Source organism: Balaenoptera musculus, chromosome 4 (genome assembly GCF_009873245.2).
Source record: "Balaenoptera musculus isolate JJ_BM4_2016_0621 chromosome 4, mBalMus1.pri.v3, whole genome shotgun sequence".
In the NCBI taxonomy this organism is placed as follows: domain Eukaryota; kingdom Metazoa; phylum Chordata; class Mammalia; order Artiodactyla; family Balaenopteridae; genus Balaenoptera; species Balaenoptera musculus.
In genome coordinates, this window is record NC_045788.1 from 113,888,228 (window position 1) to 113,909,784 (window position 21,557).

Sequence of the window (21,557 nt, forward strand, 5' to 3'; positions counted from 1 at the left end):
ATTATAACTGAATATAGAATGAAATATGAGAAAAACAAATAATAAAAGTTACATCTAAAAATTTAATATTTTTGATCTTGATTAAGTGTATAAGGGGTAAAAACGAATGTTTCCAGAGATAGAATAATGTGTTGTATTTGTATAAATATATATTTATTCGTATATGTATACATGCACACGCACAGAAAGGGAGAGAGAAGAACAGACCAGGAGATCATTTTCCTCTTAAATGTGCTAAATCCAAAGATGAGAAAACAGTTGAGCATTTCCAGAGCAGGGATCATGATAACTGGTCTTTGGAGTAAGGCTGATTGATTTTGAACATTCTTCTGCCACTTATCAGGTGGGTGATCTTAAAGAAAGTTTTTAAACCCCTCTGTGCCTCAATTTCCTTATCTATAAAATGAGAATAAAAATAGGGTTGTGACAATTAAATGAGTTAATACATGGTAAAACCTTAGAACAGGGATCAGCAAACTTCTCCTGCAAAGTGCCATAGACTAAATATTTTAGGCTTTGCTGTCTGTCATTTATTTTTTCTTTTTGTTTGTTTCTTGTTTTCTTACAACCCTTTAAAAATGTAAGAAGCATTCTTAGCTCACTAAGCCACTCATACAAAAAACAGGCAACTGTTTAGAAGAGTGCCTTGGGTGTACTAAGGGCTATATATGTGCAAGTTGTTGTTGCTGTTGTTATTATTACTATTATTACCAAATCTAAATTCCTAGCCAAGTGGTTGGAAGGAATAGACTTTCAATAAATATTTGTTGTGGAAATCAATAAATAACAGATTTTCAAATACATTTTCCACGCCTGAATGTTACGGACTGAATGTTGACATCCCCCTAAAATTCATATGTTGAAGCTCTAACCCGTAAGTTATGGTATTTTGAGGTGGAGCTTTTGGGAGGTAATTAGGTTTAGATGAGGTCATGAGGGTGAGGTCATGAGGGTGGGATTAGGGACCTTATAAAAAGAGATCAGAGAGCTTGCTCTCCTTCTCTGCCATGTGAAGACAGTGCGAAGATGGCTCCCTGAAAGCCAAGAAGAGGGCTCTCACCAGAAACCCAGTCTGCCCACACCTTGATCTTGGACTTGCCAGCTTTCCACTGTTTGTGGTTTAAGCCACCTAGTCTATGATATTTTGTTATAACTACCCAACCAGACTAAGACACTGAGATTATGGGTTATAGAATTACTGATATTTTCCTCTCTTCTTGGCCTTTTCCATTCATGAAGCATTATTTCAAAAAATTTAAAGTCCCTCATAAATTACTTAGTTGTTCAGAAAACATTTGAAAATAATATACTTATTTCTTTACAAAAATAGGCTCTGTACCATGTTAACTGCTGATATTCCTGAATGTGGCAGCTGTTGGAATGCAACATATTTCAGAAGTAAAATTCTAAATGATTTTATATACAGTCTTATCAGCCCATCTTTGTGTTATCACTGGGCTTTCGTTCTGGTTGGCTTTAGAGTTTCAAGGACTGGAAAGTAACTGTTAGTTCTATTTCATAAAAAATGGTCATTAGTTTCATGAAAATGAAAATAGAGAATTCAGATGAAAGTGATGACTAATTTACTCACACCACACACAAATTTAGAATTCAAAGTAATTTACGGAAAAATCAGAATCCTCTCCGTGGGCACTTACCATCTTAAAAACATACAAAGCCAATGGAAATAGCCTCTGTTTTAATGCCCACCTCATTTAGCACCATTAAACTAGCCTTGAGTGTCTGAAGAAAACATAAACACGTTAGAGCAATGTTCATTAGCATGTTGGTTTCTGTAGCATTTGATCCGTATACACATGCATCTCAGGGCCACCCCCAGGTACACATACAGACATGCCCACGTGCTCTACTACACCCAACATCCTATTTATGCTCATATACACACTCCTACGTACACTCACACACACACACCTTACACATAATCACAAACCCAGGCTATACTTTCAGACACGCACACTCTTCTGCACACACACTCCCTACACACACATCCTTTTTTCTGAAAAACTATATTTTACTTTTATTTTTAACTTTTATTTACTTTAAATTACACTTACACCCTAGAAAGCAAATTAAATCTTTGATCATACCTTCCCCACAAAGTTATTGTAAATCAAAACAAAAAAACCCAAAAAAGTTTCCTGCTTGGCTACTTCGGTGTAGAGTGCAACTTCTTTTACTAACTAAGGAGAGATATTATTCATAGGATAAATTCATTGTGCAATGCATACCTAAACACCTTGAGGTTTTTATATATGGCAGTAATTAAGCACCGAATTCAAGTAGGAAAACAGACTTTTTCTTACCAATAAAAGCTTCATTTGGAATGAACATTATACCAGCTACAAGGAGAAATTCAGATTGTCTTTAACCGCAGTCATATCAAACAGTGAAACATGTTATTAACAGGTGAGCATGTAAAAGTTCAAAATGGCCTTCTCCTGATTTATAGACATATTTATCATCTTTGACATTATAATATTTAAGAAAAGAACTACGTAGGCTGTGGGTGACTTTTATCATTGCAATTTTTACTGCATCCTTAATAGAAGAGAGTTCAGTATCAGCAGTGAGACATGCAAAACTATGCAGATTTTACCCTGAAGGAGATTATGCCAGAAATTAAGGCAAACGGGCTTAACATAATAGTGCAGTAATAAGTTAGCTCTCTGCATTCAAAGATTTAAACTTTTGCTCTGCCACCTTCAGTCGGATCTGGATTTCAAATCACAGCAGTATATCTGCAGTTCTTAAATCTTAATTAGCTCAGCAAGCAGCCCCCAGGTAGAAAGAAAACCTGAAAAGTGTAGGCTCGTGCATGACATTGTGTAATTCAGGAAGTCGTGCAGAGGAAACATGTAGGTACTCATGCTTCTCCATCACTGTCATAAAGGAGTTTCCATCAGTGTTTTTGAATTGTAACACACAGTGTGAAATGTGTGCAAATTAAGAAGCCATTGGAGGAAAAATGAATTAAATGGGACTGTGGTAAAATGCACTCCTAGAATGAAGAGTGTCATGAAGGTAAATGTAGAAATGGGTGGTATACAGAGAAGACTCAAGGATAGGACATGCATGGGCAACACATTTGTAGCAGTTATGTCTTCATAGTCATGTAAGAGGCATTTGCGTGTGTGTATCAAAGAACGGATACCTACTTGAATAGAAAGACTGAATTTTTACTTTTCTCCACAGTCATTGTGTACACATTAGGATTTAAGTTTTTTAAAATACAATTTGCTAAATTTAAATCCTTGGAAATAGGTGGCAATCCTGGGATCATCCTAGGAGGATACCAGTTGCAGCCTTTCACTTGGTGAAGGAGGCCAGAGGAAGTCAAAGGGGTAAACAGCAAAAATAACTATTTCTTGGGAGAGGAGCAATTATTGGATCAACAATATGAAATGCATAAATGTATGGTTTATCTCGCTATACATTTTCTCCACTCTAAAAATAATACCTTGTGCAACCTTAGAGAGCCTTATTCTGAAGAGTTGCTTATTTTCATCAGCGAATGATTTTACAGAGTGAAATATCAAGAAGCGTTTTAAGATTGCATTCACTTTGTATGTTGCTCCTGATATACAAAATATATCATTTCTAAAAGTCAAGGTTTTTTATGTAATAGACTTGGTTCCCCAGTAGAGTGAACTTTTCATGAAAGCCCTGGATATAACTGAGTTTTCTTTCATGTCTTTAAAGCTTTTTAAAATTCATGAATTTTTCTTATCATTTTTTCAGCAAAGCAAAAGTATTTCCAAATCCTTTTTGAATTTTGTGTTTAATATTAACACATTAAAAATGTTACAGAAACAGATGGAGTGGAATAAATCTTACAAAAGAAAGTATTTGACTTTCGATGCATTTTAATATTACAAATGGGTCACTTATTCCTATTAAATCAGTTCCATTACCTGTCACAGAGCTGTCTAGATTGTCCGTACTGGATCCGGGCGTCTGTTCTAGTGCTCTCAGGGGCCTGGGGATTTCTAAAGCTTCCTCTTCATCATCAGCATCATCATCTGGAACATCTGTTTCCAAATCGGAAATCAAAGCTCCGGACATGTAACCTAATGGTGGAACCGGGGGCTGCGGAGGTTGATTATTGCTTTGAACATGCCTAGGATTCACAAGGGAAGGAAAAAAAAAAGCACTGGTTAGCATTCCACAAAATTGTAATTAGAATGAAACAGCCTGCTGTGGTAACTAATTTTGTTTTCTTGCTTTCCTTTAACTAATTCTGGAGCTTACTATGCTTTCTTACATTTCAGCAGAGACAATGGTCTACGTATACATGACTTGCCAAAACAGTAACAACAGTATAGACTATTACAATCTTCTATGCGTATTTACGGGACGAGACACAGAGGAAAAAAGAATACAGACCCAGCATTTTTGTGCAAATAAATCACCCAAAGGAGAATAGGAATACTCATCACACATATCTATTTAAAGCTGATTTTTTTTGGTCCAAAAAGAATACAATTACATTCCCAGTTTTGTGTCAAAGTTCTACTCAGCCTGTGTAACCCACATCACCTGCTGGCCCTTATGAAGAAAAGATGTCACATGAAAATCTAATACCAACACCTTCTCCCTCCAACCATGGCCCATTCGCTGCCCTACGAGGCTTTCTTCCTGCACCATCCCCCAGGAATCAGGCTGGGTGATTGTTTCCACTTCAACGAGTTTAGGTTAAACTGGGGAGGAATGGCTACTTTGTGCTCTAGCTAATATTTTTGCATCTGTCTTAGCCACCCAAGTCTTAAACACCTCAAAGGCAGAAAAGATTCATCTCAGCACTCTGTGTTTAGAACAGTATGTGTGCCAAATAAACCAGTTGCAATGAATGAGTAACTCTAATTGCAACCTTGGGAAGTAGATAGAACTGGTATTATCACCTCTCTTTCAGAATTTTTTAAAGGGAGGTTCAAATTTAAGTGACTTAAGTTTCAAATAACATGGCTAGTAAAATGCAGAGCTGGACACTAGAGTCTAGTCAGCTCTTTTTGTGACTATTTAGGAGTTTTTTCTAAACCATAAAATGCTGAAGGAAAGTAAGTTGTTATTTGTTACTGTCATTAAAGAGGGAATATAGCATGTTTTGACACATTTGTCTTTTTTTTTTTTTTTGCCTTGATACAAAATACTTAAAAGACCACTGGATTTAAGGGTGATTTATGCATTTTTATGGTTAGTTTTTGAATTAAAGATACAAGATTATTTTTTTTAATATTTGCATTTATGGGGAAAATATTTCATTTTTTCCAGAATTTAATATTCTTCTCCCATCTGCATTCTTGAACTTGTAACCAACTCCAATATTAACAAGATTCTAGATCTTTTAATGTTAAAAAACCTAAGATATTAGTTCTGGAAGCTACTTCAATATCATTAGGCCCACATCTTTAATTTAATAGTTAAGGCATTTGAGGTCCCATTTATTATCTGGCATTCATCACAGCTCATTCATTGGGAAGTCAGGAAGTTTCCTAACTAATACTTTCACAGAAAATCTTGAGTGTTGACGGCAACATCTTGCTCTAAGTGTAACCTCAAATTCTGTTTGTGAAGCGGGGATGGATTAAGTCAAGTCATGAGCAAGAGAATATAAAGTGATATTTATATACACGAGCCATTCTTGTCTAATAATTTGCACTTTGGTCCTGAGAAGGACCGAACAGACCAACACTCTAGTCCTACAGCACTGCTGACAAGACACCTCTTGTTGGAACCAAGACACACTGAGTGGTGAAAGTGTATTCCTTGAATTCGGGAGAATTAGGAGATGAACAGGAAAAGAGTACGTAACATTTTTAAGTATCTTCTAGTGACAGGCGCTGTGTTCTGCACTTCATGGGTCAATATGAACAGAATCCCTGGAGGTGAAGTCTGGAATTATTATTTTTAAATACTCCTCCTGTGATGTCGATGTGCAGCCCAGATGGGCTGGCACTGCCATCCTAGTAGGGCGAGGTCCTGTGCGGGCACATGAAGGCTCATACCTCCTACACGGGGCGTCAGCATGGCATTCTGGAGGACTGTTGGACTGAACAGAAGCACACTGAGAGAGAGAAGCAGGGTGTGCTCTGTGGGTACTTGGGGCAGGTGGGCATGAACTAGTTTGTTCACTCATTCAGCAAGTGTCTATGGAGCTCTCACTAAGTGGGGCTCTAAGAGTGGAAAGACAACAATAAACAACTCAGGTGAAAACCCAAGTCCTCGGAATAATAACAGCTATAACGTGGCTAGATAATTTACTAAGTACTATACAAGTGTAAACTCATTTAATTCTCCCAAAAACAATGGTGTGAAATAAAGAATTTGACCTTACCCAAAGAGAAGTTGGACTTTTGCCTTGTACTCCCGAGAGGTAATCTCTAAGCTCTAGAACATCCTGTCTGATAAAATGTCTTTACTTGGAGGCCAGAGGCTCCTCCAGAAAGTCTAACTATGTGATTTATGGAGGGAACTTGGAGTCACAGGCTATCAGCTCACCTTCTGGAGGGGCCATAGACCCTGTTCAGCCATGCAGATAGTCAACCACATCTATGGGACAGACCCCCAATAAAGACTCTGAAACTCAAGGCTCATGTAAGTTTCCCTGGTTGACCCATATTGTCACACTGCGTTGCTGAGAAATTATGCTTTTCACTACTCCACTGGGAGAGGACAAATGGAAGATCCGTCTTTGGAATTTCCTAGCCTTTCTCCCACGCATTTCTTCTCTTGGCTGATTTTAATCTGTATCTTTTCACTATAATAAGCTATAACTTCAAGTATAATAGCTTTCAGTGAGTTCTGTGGCTCCTTCTAGCAATTCTTGAACCTGGGGGTAGTCCTGGGGACTCTCCAAACTTGTACATAGTGTCAGAAGTGAGGGTGGTCTTGGGGGGACTGCCCTCTCACTTTGTAGATGAGTCAATTCCTATTACCATTCTCATTTTACAAATGGGGGAGTGAAGCACAGAAGTGTTACGCGAGTTGCCCGTTGTCATACAGCTAGCAAGGCGTGGCAGTGGTCCAGCCTTGGCTGACCCTAGTCATATCCCAGTCCAAGCAATCAGAATATCTGGGGTTGGGGCCTACGCATCCAGGTTATCCCGATGATTCCAAAACGCAGGCAGCGTTGAGAACCTCCAAGCTAAGATCTGCGCTTTAAAGGACTAATATGCAGGGCTTCATTTAATTAACTTGAAGGAAATCCTCTGGCTCTTAAAGCAGCTGGCTTCAACTTCAGTAGTTGTATTTTATAAAGCAGACTGATGCAAAATAATACTGTTTAACAGTAAGATGTCTTTGACCTTTGAAAAAAACCCTGATGATTGAGAAAATGTTCAAGAACCTCTGGTTCTAAAAAAAGAACCTATGTTTGTAATAAACTTTAAATGATATTCCTGGTTTGAGTGTCTCTTTGCATATTTAGTTGTATTTTTAAAACACATAGTTCATTAACACTGAGAATAAGACATCTCATTATCAGCTTATCCTAGTAGCTAAAACTACCAAAAAAAGAAGCTAAGGCTCTTTCATAAAACTTTAACTTCAAGCACAGGACGTAAATCAACATAAGATAATCAGAGGTATGTTACTGAGATTTCATTTTCAGGAGTCAAACTTATATGTTACTGTTTGGGAGAAGGGAGAGCAAATAAGAAAAAATAACTGCACAGAATTGTGAGAGTTGGTTCCACTTGTATTCCTGTCATATTTTTCACAGGATACATCAGCAGACTGCCATCTATACCTTATGTAAGTTTATGAATCAATGAGAAAAAAAGGAATTTGGGATTTGTAATTTATTCTAGAGGCTTTTTTTTTGGGGGGATGCATTTACTGTTACTAACATTGTTGTTCTTTTCTGTCTCATTTAGTTCAGCCCAAAGAAGGTCTTTTAATAACTGACACTGACCATATGTGATTTGCAGAAGCTTACATTTACATATTCACAACCACATACAGAATTAATCACAGGCACTTTGAAGAATCTAAAAAGAGTCCTTCATTATGGTGTTGGAAGTGAGTTCAAGGATAAGCTAATTGAAGCTAAACTGTAAATTAGAAAAGATTCTGGCGTAGCCAAAAGTACTTGAGCCTGAAATTCAGCAGATCTGAATTCTTGCTCCAGTTCACTCTAATTAGTTGTGTGACTTTGGTCAAATTATTTAACATTTCTTCAGTCAATTTCCTTATCTGGATGATGAAGGAGTTGTACAAAAGCATTTCTAACCCCAGCTGTAGAGTTCAGTGAGACCCTCTTGTGAATTTAATGTGAAAGAACGTTTCCTCTATCCATGTGTTGAAAGCATGGGTCCCCTGACCTCATGAGGATATTTACCATGTTTGCTTTGCTATGTCAAACTGATAGGCCCTTGTCAACTCATCCAGGTGAGCCTGCAGCATGGGCTGCATCTCTTCCCGTGGGGAGGGAGTTAGAGTTGCAGTGGACTGCTGTCCAAAGGAAATAGCAGGGGAAGAAGCCACGCCTCGGACAGGAGGTGTTGGGACACGATCATCATCTTCTTCAAGTTCATCTTCCATACCCTGGTGTAAATAAGTTTGTACTGGTAATGGTGGGCACCAGCTATCACTGTCATAGCTGAAATTAAATGAGGAAAAAAAGCACATTAACACTTAGGCACACACACACACACACACACACACACACACACAATTACACTGGCAATGAATGGCAACCACAATGGCATCTAAAATGTTCTCCCAGTTTATTTCCTCCTGATTTCCGGTTGTTGGCACTATTATAGTAAATCACCTGGCTGTTATCTAATTTCTAATCATAAGTGCATCGGTTATCTCAAGATCTCAATTTATTCTTCAAAGATCTTATTAGCTAATTGTTACCCTGACAGTTACAAAAGGCAATAACTTCCCAATAAAGTTACTCACGTGGAAAAACCAAATTGCCAATTAAAGACAATTAATTAATTTAGTGCTTGTAGATTTAACTACTTTCTTCTCTTGTTCATCCTTGTGCACCAACAGAATATGCCAATATTCATCTAAGAAGTGTTTGATACTTTTATTTACTCTTATTCTAGATCTATGCCAACCTTTCATTCCATATGACATGTCAATCATTAAGACTTTGTGCTACAAAATGTATTCAATAGTCTTTCAACTGTCTTAATTTTCTTAATTTTTTTCATTAGAAACTGATGTCTCCTTGTATCTCAACATCTCAAATCTATAGAAACAGAAGTTTAAAACCTGATCCTATAAAATATATATTAAAAAGAAAAATAACAATTTTAAAAACAGCATGTTTTAGGGATTCTGGTTAGGGAACATAGAAAATTAATCCAAAATGTTTTAATTGTGACACAAAATCAGTAGCATTTTTATTTACACCTTCTCTGTAGTGCTATTATTTTCTTAAATCAAATAGATCCCAATGTACTTTTAAAAGGAGACTTAAGGATAAGATAAGCAGTATTATTAGATGTAATTGTCCTATAAATTCAACCTCTTAAATATCCCCCAAGTCCTTATTCTACACTTCACCTCTACTCCCACGATCACAGATCAATCTCCTTCTGATGTGAACCAGCCCATTAGCTTCCCTAGTCTCTTGGAATGTCATCATCATCTCTTCTATATCTTCCACAGGCAATCGGATTATATTTCTAAAATCTTCATTCACATCACACCTATGCTTAAATTATTAGTGATATTGCTAATGTAAGAAAAAGTTCAAACCCATTAGCAAGGACTAAAAGATCCTTCCCCATCTCATCAGCCTATTATTCTAGCTTAATTTCCCATTATTTCCCCAACACCAGCCTACTCTATGTTTTTTTTAATCTCTGGGTCTGTATATGACTACTCTCAAATCATGTGACTGTGAGCTTCTGCTTCTCCTTCAAGGTTCAAGTCAAATGTCCTCAGTTTTGTGAGCCTTCTCTGCTCCCACCATATGGAACTGATTACAACTCCATAATACTTATACGGTGCACTCCCCATGTTATACTGGAATTATGTATCTCACGTCTCTTTTTCCCCACTATTCTATGAGATCCTTAACTCGAGAACTCTGTAATTCTCCACTTTGCATTTCCAGCACCTATTACAGTATCTAGCATATACAAGGTTTTTTTTAAAGAAACTGAAAATAGAACGAATATCACAAATATATATATCTAGTCTTGATGTCCTTTACAAAACACTAATTTGTAAATGTCCAGATGATTCTTGAATAGTTTTACTTGAGTGTCTTTCCACTTATCCTGTTTAAAAATGAATTTGTCAAAAAGCTATACATGGATATTTATAGCAGCTTTGTTTATAATTAGTGAAACTTCGAAGCAACAAAGATGTCTTTCAGTAGGTGAATGAGTAAATAACTCGTGGCGTATCCAGATAATGGAATATTATTCAGTGCTAAAAAGAAATGCACTATCAAGCCATGATAAGACATGGAGGAATCTTAAATGCATATTATCCAAGTGAAAGAAGCCAACCTGAAAAGGCTACATACTGTATGATTCCAAATATATGACATTTTGGAAAAGGCAAAACTATGAAGACAGTAAAAAGATCAGTGGGTGCCAGAGGTTAAGGGGAGGGAGGGATGAACAGACTGAGCACAGAGGGTTTTTACAACAGTGAAACTACTCTGGATGATACTACAATGGTGGATACATGTCATTATACACTCATCCAATTTTTCTTTGTACATCTGCACACAGAATGTATGACACCAAGAGTGAACCCTAAAGTAAACCATGAATGTTGGGTGATAATTATGTGGCAATGTAGTTTCATCAGTTTAACAAATGTACCATTTTGGTGGGAGATGTTGATAGTGGCAGAGGCTATGCATGTGTGGAGGCATGGGAAATTGCGAAATTATGTATTTTTTTGCTCAGTTTTGCTGTTAACCTAAAACAGATCTAAAAAAATAAAGTCTATTTAAAACTCCTGAATTTATCATCCTTTGATTTGACAATCATGTGTCAGGTAACTGGATCTTTTTATAGAGCATAAAGTCCAGTGGGGCAGACTGATATGAAGCAAATAATCAAAGATACCAGGTATTATAGGAATAAAGCAGGGAGGTTGAAATTAGTTTGGAGCTTGGGTGAGGCTCTGCCGACCACTGGAAAAGGGGATATTCTAGGTAACACATGAGGGGGCCCAGAGGAAGAGAAAATATAAAGTATTTGAAGAACTCAGCTTTCTAACTGGTAAGAGCTGGCAAATAAAGAAGGTTGGTTATAGATGAGGCAGGAGAGGTGACTATGTGCTAGATCATGAAGGGCTTCATCAGCCCCAAGAAAGAGTTTGGAATTTTGCCTGTGGGTGATGGATAGTCAGAGGTTTTATACAGAGTGTGATGACATCTTTGGCTGTTCAATTTTCATATCTTGTTGAGGGTACCTGAATAATCTTCTACCTCAATGAGTTGCAAACTGAAGACTTTGTTTCAGAAGCGCTGTATAATCTGATAGGAATATCTCTTCTGAAATGTCTTTTACATTTTAGTATTAGGCACACTTTAGTGTGTTACAAATAACCACTTTTACATACTAGAAAATATCAACGGTTAAACTTGTATTCCCATTTCTTGACTATATAAGTACCAGTATGACCCCAAAAAAGATATTGCTCTAAAACGATGGCATTTTTAATGTTTTTTATGTTGGAGATCACAGTTAGATTTCATTCAAAGATAAGAGTCTGTGGTGTAAAAGGTTCATAAACCACTATCCCAGTTGGATTTACTGCTTTTAATTTTCCCCATCTTCTAATCAATCTTGCACATCACTTACACTTTCTGTCTATGAAAACATCAGAACTCTTGGAATAAAACATTCACTTCACTTTACTCTGTTCTGTCCATTAAATGTGTCAAAGCCTCAACCTACCTTTTCAGATGTTTTCTCCAGTTTCTCAACAAGAATCTCCTGCTCAAAAGAAATTGGTTTGTTTCCTCCTTTCTTTGTACTTTTCCATCTTGGTGCATTAGTTTAAAGAATTCAACTTATTTCAAATAAGCTAGACTCCTCCAATTTCACCTAGCTTACTCTTACAAATCCTTCAAGTTACAGGCTAAATCCCATATCTTTTATAAAGATTTCCCTGATGAGGCCAAGTAGCACTGATATATTACTCTTCTGAACTTGCACTGATAATATTTTTGCACATTTACTTGAAAATTGATTATACACTGTCTTCTGCCATTTCCAATGTTGATTTCTGTAACTGTTGTCCAATTTATTTTAGTATTTAACCTTTCACATGTTAATAGTATTTTTTCCTCAAGTGGATTTAAGCTACATTAGCATAATGACATTGAACTCTTCCTGTTTGGCCACATCTGACGTAATACCTTAAAAATAGTACGTGATGATAAGCATATTTATTGATTTGAAATGAAAACTCACAAACTGCTTCATTATTAAGAATGCTTAGGTTTCTTTTCTTAACTTACTTAACTTAAAATGCTCTATTATTAAGTCAAACAAAAATATGTATAAGTAGCCTAATTTTTTAAAAAAAACTGCCCATTTTCAATATGGAATATGCAACTTGTTATACTTCATCAATAGTTTAAATTTATTTCATAAAACTTGTTACAAAATAGCACAATTTTATTCTATAAACTAGTACATGTACTTTCCTTGCTTACATAGACTATTGTCAGGGATGTCTTACCTTTGAACAAAGAAAGAACATTTATATATTCAATCTTTCAAATGGAAGTAGGCAATTATCTCCTAAAATTTCCCTACTTCATAAGTAGTAAACTATTCTTACTTCAAATAATTTAAAGGGAACACACACATGGAATGAAAATACATACAGAACATAAGAAAAGGAGTAAGTAATGGTACATATATCATGTGTTAAGGTAACATAAAAAATTGTAATTAGTTTTACTCAACTCATTTTTTTAATTATTCAAACACCATCAGGCAAAGGAGAGTCTACCATATAAATATGAGTTTTAACATTATACAATTACATTGCATAATGTACTAAATGACTAAAGAAATATTCTAATTGCTATTCCATTTAACTAGAATGGGTGTTTATCATCAATTCTTCCAAGTCTTTTCTACAAAGATAATCTGGAACAGAAGTGAGCAAACTCTGTCCCCCTGTGGAACATAAGCAGAACTAAGAAAAATCCACGGATTCATCTCAGTCGTTTGTGCAAGAAGTGGAAAATAGAGAGGGGGGGATAAAAGAAAGTCTAGGCGAAGAACATGAGAGAACAGGTTAAAGAAATTTGGGATATGGTGCAAATCATACGATGGGGAGAACTGTGCATCACCTCTGAGGTATTCATGTCTTAATTCATTCCAGAACAACAGATACTTAGGTTTTGTGCAGTTTCTGAAGAAGGGCAAGAAAGTAATAGATGACTCTATGAATGTTATGAAAAGCATAGTTCTGGTTTTAGCGTTTCCTTCATATTTACAGATGTATATCTTATTTGAGTGATGAAAATTCAACTTTTTCTTGTAGTAACCTAAAAAAGACTACGAAAATGATTCTAAAACCAATCCAAAGGTCTTTTGGCCAACCTTTCCTAGAGAAGCTTTTGTTCTTTGACTTTTACTGTCAGTGAAATATGAGGCATCATATTATCTGTCTTGCCTGGTGAATAATGAGCAGATGACAAATCAATGTTGCATGTGAACTAACTTGTGAAAGGCCAGATACAAACACCAAACTACTAATAAAAATACAATAAAGTTCAACAACCACGAAAGCCTGCCAATTTCTAATTGCAATAGCAAAACAAAGCATTAGTTTTCTATTGAATTACTACTGAATTCTTCCTAGCATCATATGATTACATTAAAATACATTATATTTATAGCTAAGAACAAACATTTTGATACATTTTTGTCTAGCTGAGACAGGCATATTGATGAGAGAGAACATTTACCATTGTTGATATAGTACTGAATTAACAAATCATTGTCTATTAGGACAATGATTTGATAACTTTTGATATTTAGTATTGTGGGGGAAAAATGGCTCAAGAAAGGCTAAGAAAGAAAATTGATGATATCTAAGCTCTTAGAAACAATATTAAACATTGTAATAAAAAGCAAAAAGACAATCACCAGGTAAGATTGTGATTATTCTGGGCTAGATACATTTCTAAAATCTATCCCTCTCTCTCCATCCTGCTGCCATTGCCTTATTTTATTCTCTTATCATTTTCATGGTATTGGCCATTCTGCTGCAATATCCCATACATTATCTACCTGCCTTAGCCTCATGTCCTCCAATCCATCTTCTATACCCAAAGATCAGAATTCCTATAAGACATACAAGACTTCACAACTGGCCTCACGACACCTTCTCAAATTATCTTCTATCCTGTCCATGTTTCAAGCTCAACAAACCTCATGTGGCAGAAAGATATAGACAAGCAACTAGAATGCAATGTGATGAGTATTACAATAGAGAAGTAAGTTTAAGGAATAATGACAAATAAAGGAAAGGTAAGTAACCTTAACTAGAATAGGGTGGGGTTTCAAAGGAAGAGTAGGAAGTACTAAAGGAAAACTAATGGGACTATTCCTTTTTTTCCTCATCTTTCATTTTATTTCTATTTTTTGCCTTTAGCTAGGAAAATTTCTCTCCACCTGCACGGCAAATAGTGACATTAGTAACATTTTGTTGTACTCATTGGTTAGAAATCTATTCTGATGTGGAGATTACTTTATGTTAGGGACTACTTCTCATTACCTTTGTCCTTTTTGCTTCTGGCTCAGAGCCTGGCACCCAATAGACACCCAACTCTGGGTACTATTATTTGTGAATAAGTGATTCAAGATTCACCTCAAAACTCAACTTCTATAGGCTTGCCCCAGCCTTATCTGGCATACATGGTTATCCCTTTCTGTATGCAAGTTATTATTTTGTGCACATTGCTTAGCTAGGGCTTGCCGTACAAAATTGTGTGTGTGTGTGTGTGTGTGTGTGCGGTTTCTGGTCTCTACCTCTGAATTCTGTGAGTTTCCTAAATCAGGGATCAGATCCTCCTTATTAATTGTGTTTTTGTTTCTTTCATCTCTTTTGCTTTCCTTTCTGGCACTGGGCTTAACAGTTCTTATGTACTTAAAAAAAATAAGTATGTTGAATAAGTTCTCTATTATGATATACCAAAACAACAAAAACAAAATCTACATATCACCATAAGAAGTACAATTGCTGAATCCTTGTTTGTTAGAAATAAAAATTATTAAAAGCAGGTGACTTCTAAAGTTTTTTGTTGTTTATATTTCAAGAAAACTTTAAATTTGCATAAGTTTCAAATCAAGGCATATAAACAATTCTATAAAAGCTCAAAGTTAATATCATGAATAGCAGAGTATAAATATAGAAAATATTAAAAAATCTTTTTTCAGTATTATAAGGTTTTCACATTAGAAAATACAAAAATATTAATAAGATAACAAGAGATGGACAAAGTCAGCGTCATCTCAAATCTACTAATCAAGATTCCAAATTACCTACAATATTTACGTTATCTGAGTTCAAGACTTTATGTTTATAAATGTTTAACAACACTACTTTTCTCTCCCCAGTGTACAAGTTCTATTTTCTTATTTTCTAATTACGGCCTTTAAAATGCATTTTTCTAAGCCCTGTAATAATATCTTCTTGTGAAATACACACCTCTGTTCCCTGCTTCCCTGCCTAGGAATTGTGTGACACTAACATATTTTATTATTGATATGTATTACATAAGATCATGGGCAAAGTTTTGTTTTTAAAAAAGTCAGAGAAAGAAGGTATGCTTTTAACTTCCTATTTCAGATGTGAACGTTTTAACAAAAGTACAATAAAAATGACATGCATATATATGGGAACTACAATCTCAAAAAGCAAATGAAGCCCTTTGGAGGGAAAGAAAGATATAGAGAAAAAACATGGAGGTATGCTTATTTATATATATGCATGCCCATCTATCTATCTATCTGTGTACATAATGCATATATAGAGTATATGTGTATATATATTAGGTAACTGAAAGAAAAAGCAAATGGAATCTTTTTTCGGAAGCAAATGTGATAAAGAAAGTTCTAGTTAGGAAAATTAATCTGGAGACCTCAAAGACAGCAGTTATGTAAGAAAAAAGGAGATGGAGAAAAAATTATAAGCATGTGCATGTGATCTTTATGTAAAACAAGATAGGAAATAAAACCATTATTTAAATAAACTGAGATATTTTAATACCTAAATACTTCTAAATAAAGGAAAACTTGGAATAAAAAACTGCCTCTATTCTGCATTTTTCAGTTTCAGTCAAAAGCAATGGGTGACCTGGAAATTGTGGGGAAGACAGAGCACTTAGAATTATTAAAATAGAAAAAGAGACTATGTTTCTTCTGACTAGCTATTTTTTTTTTTGGATTAAAAAATAAACAGTATCAATGTCTTTCTACTTCAAAATCAATTAACACTTAAACTAACAGAGGAAAACAAACAATTCTTGTGAGATGTTTGGGAAAGAATAAGGAAGCTGGTCACTTAATTTAAAACTCTTAAAGGAAATTTTCTAACTTAAAAGGTTTTGTTACAGAGTGTGCATTGGCTTGAACCTCCTTTATTGTTTGGATCCCTAAATTCCCATCAAAGTTGATGATTAAAGTCCTACCCACTGGCCAGATCCCTACAATTATCCCATTGTGATGGAGCTCAACAGTGGGAGCCCTGCTATGGCCAGACATCAAGTCATTAGAGAAATGCGAGGGATGGTGAAGAAGTTTATTTTAATTTCCTTTTCAGCCCTTCTCAGGAGTGCCTCTTTAGTTCACAGAGCTCTGGGTTACTTGCTTTCAAACTAACAAGCAATATTATAAATGGAGGCTGCATTATCATGATTGCAGACAATCTAAGGCACTTGATGGCCAAGGATTCTACGTCCTCAATATGTGCTGTGTTGTATTTATCAGCTAAAAATATATAGATGGGGCAAACAATAAAAGAGGGGGGGAGCAATGAACAGGTTGGGAAGGCGGCAGGGAAAACAGGAAGATGACACGGTATCAAGACGAAAATGCATAACAGAGAAAGGACGATAGCCCTGGGCATTTTGCTGGTATATGAGATATTTTTACCCATTTTCTTGCAGTTCCACTGCATAGTGTTCCAGCTCTGTACCAGGAAGGGGCTGGACTGGGGGAGGAGGTAGCGGAACACTGGCCCAGGTTGATCCATTGTTTTTCTGTGCTTTAGAAGAGTTTTTATTTTTCTTCTTTTTTCCACCTTTCCCACCTGAAAATAATAATACATTTATTCAGACATAGTGAATATCACAAGAAACAGAGTATATCAGACAGGAAGATGTATTTATGTTTTCAAAACACCAGAATCAGTATGTTACAGCTGTTAAAAGCTATAAACAATGAAATGATATAATCAGAAAAACATTTTTATAAATCACTCAAAATGATATTGTTTCTTTCACAATGCATTAACTGCAGAGCTGAATAAACCAAAAACATGGCTGCGGTAGCAAAAGCTAATTTATTGATTTATTCACGTTTGCTGCCTCCACATTTTCATTGTTAGATGAAATAATGGGCCATAACAAATTCTTTCAAATGTCAGATTTTAGTGCGTTTATAATGCTCTTTTGCATAATCTGTCTCAGTGGAAAATGCAGTATCTAAGGATACAGGCTAAACTTTTCCATTAGAATTTACTCAATTTAATTAATCCAGGAGAGTAATAGTTTTCTCTTAAAAGTAACATAAAAATCAATCAACTACAATCTGGAGGATACTTGTAAATCTTTCACAATGATATGTTTTATAGAATTTCTGACTAATGAATGGCACAATTATTTTTGCATATAGCGAGAGTAGTTCCCAGATGTCTAAGCATAACATTTCTTAAAATTCCAAATATGGGGAAAATTAATGGAAATATAGTAATCAGTTTCAGTATTCTCATAATACAAATGAATTCATGCACAAAACATGAGCAGAAAGTAGGCTGGCAGCATATAAACCATATCTGGAATTACCAGAGCTTAATGAAATAGAGTTTAAAAAATATAAAAATATTTAAAAAAATATAAAAGTATAGCTTTATCATTTGTTCAATGCAGTACTTTTTACTCCGCCAAAATTAAGTGCATCAAGTTTCTTCCTAAATGGACCACAGTTGGATGCAGAAATGTGTACTTCTTGAGCAGAATGACAAAAAATGTTTCAGGGGAACCTAAGTAACTTCTGTCACTCCCACTACAGTCAATAGCTGTATTTCCAAAAAAAAAAATGGTATTGACCCTTTGAACTACATCTTTCTGGAACTAAAAGTTACGAGCATCAAATATTTGTAGCACAGCTATCTAACAATAGAGATATCACTGAAGTTTGCCTCATCTCCTTTCTTCTACCAATTACTAACCTGCATCAGCCAATTCAGAAAATTATGGAACGTAATAATAACTTTGAGTTTCAGAAAGTGATGAAACTACTGAACTGGACATATACGCTATTGCCAATTATGGAATTATGTCTGCTTTCTAGGTAGTGTGCACATATACACACATATTTAAAAGAGCATCCCTGAAAACTGAGTGCTTTCACCTTTCCTTTCAATTTTTATTTTTGGCAGAAGAAGTATTAAGAGAAAGGAGAGCAGGTATCTTCTGCTTTGAGGATAAGACCTGGATCTCTGGGTTTGAAAACTAGTTTCTCACCTAGTTGACAAGTTATTCATAGATATCACCTCAATTTCCATACATGTAAAAAAATATAAAGTTACTATTTTGAGGGGTTATTTTGAGTATTACAAGCGATAATGCATACAAAGGACTCAGAATGTATAGAATGTTCAATAAATGCCAGTCATTATCACACTCTCCCATATCCTCTATCTCAAAGCAAACTCAATTTTACCTGTTTCCAAAGCCATTCCCCACCCAACTCCTACCCCAATGAGGATCCCAGAAATAACCTGATTCTTAGAATAAAAATAATAAACCTGATTGAATTTAAGTCTGTAATTTTTGTGTTTAAGGTAGGTGAGCCTTAATTCTTTGTTTCCAGATCAAAACGATCATAAACAAGATTGTATCTTTCTCGGTAGTATCAGAACTATGTCTCAATACTTAAAAGAAGAATGGGTTGGGCGTGTGTTCTTCATAGCTTTTCCCTAGTTGTACCTCTTTTATCCCTTGTATATTTATATGTGTACTATGCTTTTTTCACTTTTTATAGCACTTTTAGAAATGTTATATGATCACCACCAGAACTGACACAGATAGGGAAGTTTTTACATCTCCATTTTATAGATGAGAAAATAGAGGTTCTTTCTGAGTTTGTGGTCCATATTCACACAGTAAGAGAACAAGCAATCTAGAATGCAGCAGCTTTACTGGAAATTACAATTTCTGCAGCTCTGAACCCAGCTCTGTTGAAATCCTTGTCCAAGGTCAGGAAAGCCATTATCAACTCTTCCAAAGAACTTACTTAAAAATGTGCTGTGGAAGCAGAGGTGATTCATAGGGGGAATTTGTGAGGGTTTTCCATACAATGTCTACTTTCCCCTCTTTGGGGGAAATTTCTGCTCTCTCATTGTGGGTACTTTTGGTAAGACTATCAATCAACGTGCTTTGTCTTCTCTAGAATGAGTTAAGAGGTGGGCTCTTAGCATAATAGGGGCATATGATATGAGATGAGAAAATTAAATTCTCTATCTGAGATCTATATCTTGATCTAAGTGAACTCATTGTGTTGCTGTTTACTTGCAACCAAAGATCATCAAGCATTTTAAGGTGAGAACTGCCTGCATTATATTTTAGGGGAACATATTTTGATGACTTGCAAATATATCTGACCTGTCCCTCTTCAACTGAAAATGTAAATATTTGGAATTATATTTACTTATGCTGAACAAATGATTTCTATGTAAAGATAATTATGAAAATAGCTCATTTTAAAATTAAACTTATAGTCTATTTTTAAAAAATACTGGCATATAAAAAGATTTTGTTATTACTACTGGCACTGTGTTGTATATGCATGTTTATATATAAAGTTATGATTGCAGATACTATTTTGAAAAAATCTGAGTTTTATATTTTTTAATGGTTGGCTTTTTTAAGAGAAGTGCTAAGAACTTTTGTATTTAATAAATTATAAGAGTGTTTCAAAAAGGGTGAGAAATTCATTCATATAACTCAGGAATGTCCAATTTTCTTTATTACTGTGATTATTTTAAATTTGTTTCATCACTGTGCACAAATTAAGAAAATCTTATAATATCAATATGATATGATCCAATATCCATAGGGCAGTTTGATCTTAAATCTAAGCTTTAGGAAACATACCTCTGATTATAAGCACAAAACAAACTCTAATATTAAACTCAATTTGACTAAACTAAGAAGAGAATAATCACGTCACTCTTACCTCCTAAAGAATGCTTTCTATCACCGATTTAAGTAATTTTGTATTCAAATGTAGATGAAGTAGTTAATATAATTCATATATATATATATAAATGTCACTCAGGAGATTAATGGATTCAAAAAAGCAGTAAGCACTATTGTGAATCATGTTCTGCTTACAATTACTCAAAAGATAACTTTTAAAACTCAGTGGTAATCAGGATATACAGAATATTTAATAAGGAATTCACAGAAGGTCTTAAACAATCCATGGCTTACAATATATAGATTTAAAAAAAATATATATATATATATATATATATATTGATTGACACTTTGCATATCTTGAATGAAATAAGCCTAGGATAAAATTAACTTTTTAATTATTCAGTACAATTATGGGATTCCTCATAAATAAATGACAGTACAAATGACATATAAGGTTATTCAAAAAATTCCCCTATATTATTAAGCCAGTTTAAATTCATAACAGATGTTTAAAATTTTCTGCATTCTACAATGTATCTAATTCTACCAATAGGTAAGAAGAGCAAATGGCTCATTTTGGAGGGGAGAGAGAACATTAACATTTTCAGACTGAAAGGGTTCTATCTCTGAGGAAAAGTCATTTCGTAAATGTTAACCTAATGATGTAAAAGAATTAACTCTTTATGGCCTTGATGCCTCGTAGCCTGTGACATATCATAATACACTATAATCTTCTATTAAGAAACTGAGGTTAAAAAAAAAAACTTCATAGAAATAAATAGTATATCATTAGTATGAAAAAATAAGCAAATAAGGTCATGGCATCAACTAGAAATGTGCAGATAAAGTCGTCAGTCATACACAACATACATGTTATGTTTGAAAGTTAGAATGTCTACTAGGACCTCCTCATTTTAGAGATGAGGATCCTTGGGCCTAGAGAAAATCACTGATATTCATTATGATAGGTATATATTTCTTTCCAGTAAAATGTGTTTTTCCCCACGTGTGCTATACAATACCTGCAGTACAGACTGTTAGTTCAGCTGATGTATCTTGAATATATATTAAAATTTACAGCACAAAAGAATTATCAATATGAAAGATTAGGGGGTTTTTTGGCAATTAAATGTAAAGAATAATGTCCTATATTAGCATT

The 21,557-nt window shown here is 35.0% G+C and overlaps 1 protein-coding gene across 5 annotated transcripts in view; it reads right to left on the reverse strand.

Annotated features, from left to right (window-relative positions):
• The window catches only part of ROBO2 (roundabout guidance receptor 2), a 562,867-nt gene that overhangs the window by 18,664 nt on the left and 522,646 nt on the right, over nt 1-21,557 (reverse strand). For all 5 annotated transcript variants that reach the window (XM_036851501.1, XM_036851498.1, XM_036851500.1 and 2 more), the window contains exons 22-24: nt 17,127-17,283; nt 8,357-8,617; nt 3,933-4,138 (exon numbers count right to left, since the gene is read on the reverse strand). In XM_036851501.1, coding sequence (XP_036707396.1) covers nt 3,933-4,138; nt 8,357-8,617; nt 17,127-17,283 — 624 coding nt within the window. The remainder of the gene's footprint in view (nt 1-3,932; nt 4,139-8,356; nt 8,618-17,126; nt 17,284-21,557) is intronic.